Below are 4,540 nucleotides of genomic sequence, written 5' to 3' on the forward strand. Positions count from 1 at the left end.
CGCTAAGGAAAAAGTTGTTTCAAATCACCCCCTGAACCATCCCTTTCAAGGTGTTACAACATTTTTGGGACACCCTGTATATTCGAATACGACTTTCTTCGCGACGAGCAGTCGGTAATAAAGAATCGCGGTGATCCGATCGTCGCGTCCTACGTAGACTCGATCGAAAGAAAATTTGTTCTGATAAGTCTGTATTCGAATACGAATCCTTTGGAATGAGGCCGACTCTGGCGGCGCCTCGGGCAGCAGCAGCGACAAGCTCGTTGCAAAAGGTATTTATGGCTTGATTGGTCGTGTAAGAGGCGCAAAATATTCACTTTTATTTTCTGGGGTTTTTTTTTCTTCTTTTTTTTTTTCGAAGACAAATCAGGATTCCCTTGATGGGGGTATTCAGCGTGGCCAGATTCGAAAACTGCGCTTAGCAAAGCAATACTCGAGGAATGCGAGGAGCCTCGCATATCCGCTTGCTGCATCGAGTTCGATGATCGCGACGGTGTCCGGCGACTTCGCCCCTGGTGAACGGTTTTCCGTGATGTACCGCGGAAGCCGAGCACTGGAACGAAGTCGCGCCGAAACTTCCTGCGATCAACGGGTGCATGTGGTGTTGCGTGACATTGCAGGCATTGTTCGAGGCGGTGACGTCGATGGACCGTGGAATTAATCGCGTCCTGAGACGCGTGGGACTCTGGTTTCGGGATTGACACGTAAGTCGATCGAAAGTAGTCGAGCCTTGCGGGACGTTTCAACCCTTTGACTGCTGGAATTCTGTGGGGCCTCTGTGATGCCAATGCGTCACTTTCAACTCGCGCATGCGTGTCTAACAAAATCTGAACAATTCTATTCGATTCTTTTCTATTTCTATCGTTCCTTGGTGCGACTAGGGCGCCAGTCTTGCGTTCCTACTAGATACTTCACTGACGCTAGAGACAACGCGCATGCGCGAGTAGAGGGCCTTGTCGCAGGGTCGCGATCGTAGCTTAAGCGCCCCGTGCAAATGGATGAAATTTCCAAAATCCATCGAATCAATTTACAAAAAATATATCCTCATACAGGATGACAAGACGAAACTTTTTTATATTTACGATGTATTCGTTCGACGTTTAATTACGACGATAAAAATTAGAAACTTCAATGTTACATTCTAAAACATAAATCGCCGTAACTGGGACTAATGTCGGCGAAACTCTTTCAAATTTTTTGTGAGAAATGTGGATTGGCAGGCGTCAGAGGGTCCCGTTACGTACGTGAACGAAATTCGAAAGAATTCCGATGACATTAAGTTAGAACAATTTATATTTAAAAATGTACCTGATTGAACTTTGGGGGAAAAGGCCTCTAAGTTTCCAATTTTTATTTCCGAAACTAAACGTCGCACGAATAAACTCTATTTACAAAAAAGTTTCGTCTTACTGTTCTTTATAAGGTGATATTTTTTTCAAGTTGGACAAACGAGTAATTTTCATTTTCATCATAGTAAATGTAATCGAATTTCAGGAAAACGGTCTCCTAACTTTTCAATTTTTATTTCCGTAACTAAGCGTCGTGCGAATAAACTCTAATTACAAAAAAGTTTCGTCCTGCCATTCTCTATAAGGTGATATTTTTTCAAAATCAATTTGATTCCGTTTTCGCAGTCAAAAGGTTAAGGGAATAGTGAGAGAACAGCGATCTACATTTCTCTCTCGGTCTGTGACGTCACTCATGGCTCAACGGCGTCGCTACTACGCTCGGAACCAGGCGCAAGCCTCTCAGGAATAAAGAATGCAACAAAATAGAACGCCAAGGGATCGCGATAGATATCCCTGATAAGACGAACGTAACGATGGACGATCGATAAGTATTGCAGGCGCCATTGATGTCGCTGCCTCGAATTCTGTGTTTATCTATTTGCCTTGCTGTGCAGGCCAACGAAGCCCCGCTAGTTTTTTCTAGTAATTTCGTGTGGCCGCTGCTTTCTGTCTCTTTATGCATACACATAATTATATATTTACATGACTGTCCCCCTAATCTGTTCGCAGAGGTTGACCATCTTATCTCTCGAATATAATGTACAGTGAGAAACGAAGCTTTTGTCGTACCATCGACGTTCCGCCATCTTGTTCGAAAATTGAGACGTACGCGTCGAACGTTTGTCAATGTTTAGAGCTTTTTTATAGGAATTCTTTCGCGTATTTAATTATAGTAAATTCAAGTATAATAATTCCTCATAATAATAATTCCTCATTGAAGAATTTTCCACGATGTCAGAAACAGCCCTGTATAAAAGAATCGGGATCGGGCCTCGTTCAGCCAGTGGTGGCCAGACGCGAGCACAAAACTGGCGCCTTAGTCGCCCCAATGAACTAGGATCGTTCTACCGCTGATCCACGATAAAAGTGAGACCATTTCTCGAGTTAGCTCTCTTTGTTACAAATTTACGAAACGTATACAGGGTGTCCCAAAAATGTTGGAGATCTCTAAAAAGGGTGGTTCGGGAGGTGATTTGAAACGACTTTTTCCTTAACGAAAGTGTTGTACGACGCTTCGTTAAGGAGATATTAACGAAAAACATTGACCAATCAGAGCGCGCGTATGCCGGTGGAGCGAAGGGCTACGCGCTAGGCGGCCGCGCTCATAGGCTATCGCGAGCGCTCCATCGACATACTCGCGCGCTGATTGGTCGGGAAGCGCTAGCACCTAGCGCGTAGCCTTCGCTACCGCGAGCGCTCCACCGGCATACTCGCGCTCTGATTGGTCAGTGTTTTCCGTTAATATCTCCTCAACGAAGCCTCGTACAACATTTTCGCTAAGGAAAAAGCTGTTTCAAATCACCTCCCAAACCACCTCTTTCAATGTGTCACAACATTTTTGGGACACCCTGTATAGAAACGTAGGTACGTTACGGAATTATACCGAAGCAAACGTATAGAGGAACGACGATGGGAACGTGTGCGAAGTAAATTTTACAATTTTTTCTCGAGACTGTCATCTGAACTCACCGGGGCCCTTGATGGCGTTAAGACGGCCCTGAAAGGTACCCCCCTGAAAGGGATAGATGGTCAACCTCGAGTGTCCCTTAAATGGATCTCTTAACGGTGTATATTCCCCGGCGTGTGGTTGGAAAGTTTTCGATATCCCGGCATACCACTGACAGAAGGATTTCCGTTTGCAGATCCGCGTAGTGAACGCATTTCGGCAGGGCCTAGACGCGCGCTACACGAGCGAGCACAGCAGCACTACCTTGGCGGAGGTACTGAGAAAGCAGTCGTCCTTAAACAAGCGACTCTCGCAGACGAGCAGCATCGAATACGCCGACAACAACCCAGACGAGCTGACCATACCCGAGATAGACGTCGAGAGGCTCTCGAGTCACAGTCACACCGAGACCGCCGTTTAGAATGGGGACGTGGACGGACGAGACGTGATTCGTCCCGACGGTCGACGACGGTCATCGCTGTGTGTTACTTCTCGATCACCTATGACGATGCATACACGATTCTCCGCGTCCTCGTTCTCCCGTGGCCAGGCGCGTACGAGAACCGCGTTTACGACCCCTCTCGAGGAGACGTGCTTTTCGAATCCACTGAACGAGAGAACGGTGGGGGAGAGGGGGGGAAATAATTAATGTTTCCCGACCTAGTCGAAGCGAACGATCGTGCACGCGAGTTTTAGGTCCTCGTCATAATCGACGTCGCCACGAAAAAATATTAACGAATTCGTTTCGGGTCGTGCTCGTGTTTAATCGAGGAGAGACGACGGACCCGCGGCAAAGAACGCAAGACACGAGAAATTAATTATTTAAATAATAATAATAATAATGACGATGACCTTCTGCCCACGAGACATCGTCGCGGACCTCAGTCGATCCGTGCGAAACACCAATTATAAAATACCAAAGTAACGCACCACTGCCTTCCCTCTATTTAGTTGTTACTTACGTTTCTTCTTATTCGACCCTTGTTTCCTCCCCCCTACCCCCTTTTCACTCACTCTCTCTCTCTCTCTCTCTGTCTGTCTGTCTGTGTCTGTCTCTACCCCCCCTATCTCCCCTCTTATTTCGCCATCGACCATCCTTTCTTTACCCTCATCCCCTCCTGTGTGTGGTTCCTTTCATTTCAAAGTCGCACCGCGTAGAACGTCGGGTCGAGGAGGAGAAAGCAAGAGCGTAAACGGGGAAACGGACGGAAGTCGCCGAATACCGGAATAATCGAATACGCGCGTTCTGACGTTTCGCGGTGCTGTTTGTTTCTTGCCGGTTTCTCGCTTCTTCTCCTAGTTTCTCTGCCACCCCGTCTCTATCCATTCGCCCCATTGTACGTCGCTGCCACCGGTCATCCTGATTTACTGCCATATTCACTCGTTTCGGGTCATCGCGTACGTCACCTACGAACCATCGTCCTCTCCTCTCCGCTTCTTCTTTCTCGTTGACAGAGCTAGGCAAAATTAACGAACCGCGAAATTTCGTCAAAGGAACGGATCGAGAGGTGGCGCGCGAGTCGCCATTGGTCCCGTCTCACGAGAGACGAGGAGTGGGGGAGTGCTCTCTCTCTGTCTCTCGGCT

The 4,540-nt window shown here is 47.3% G+C and overlaps 1 protein-coding gene across 5 annotated transcripts in view; it reads left to right on the forward strand.

Annotated features, from left to right (window-relative positions):
* The window catches only part of LOC128881812 (plasma membrane calcium-transporting ATPase 3), a 74,199-nt gene extending 69,665 nt beyond the window's left edge, over nucleotides 1–4,534 (forward strand). For 3 of the 5 annotated variants that reach the window (XM_054133149.1, XM_054133150.1, XM_054133154.1), the window contains one exon: nucleotides 3,152–4,534. In XM_054133149.1, coding sequence (XP_053989124.1) covers nucleotides 3,152–3,376 — 225 coding nt within the window. In that variant the 3' untranslated portion in view covers nucleotides 3,377–4,534. The remainder of the gene's footprint in view (nucleotides 1–3,151) is intronic. The other 2 variants (XR_008458179.1, XM_054133160.1) reach the window with 2 other exon arrangements.
* The last annotated feature ends 6 nt before the right edge of the window (nucleotides 4,535–4,540 follow it).

Source organism: Hylaeus volcanicus, chromosome 9 (assembly GCF_026283585.1).
Source record: "Hylaeus volcanicus isolate JK05 chromosome 9, UHH_iyHylVolc1.0_haploid, whole genome shotgun sequence".
Taxonomy (NCBI): domain Eukaryota; kingdom Metazoa; phylum Arthropoda; class Insecta; order Hymenoptera; family Colletidae; genus Hylaeus; species Hylaeus volcanicus.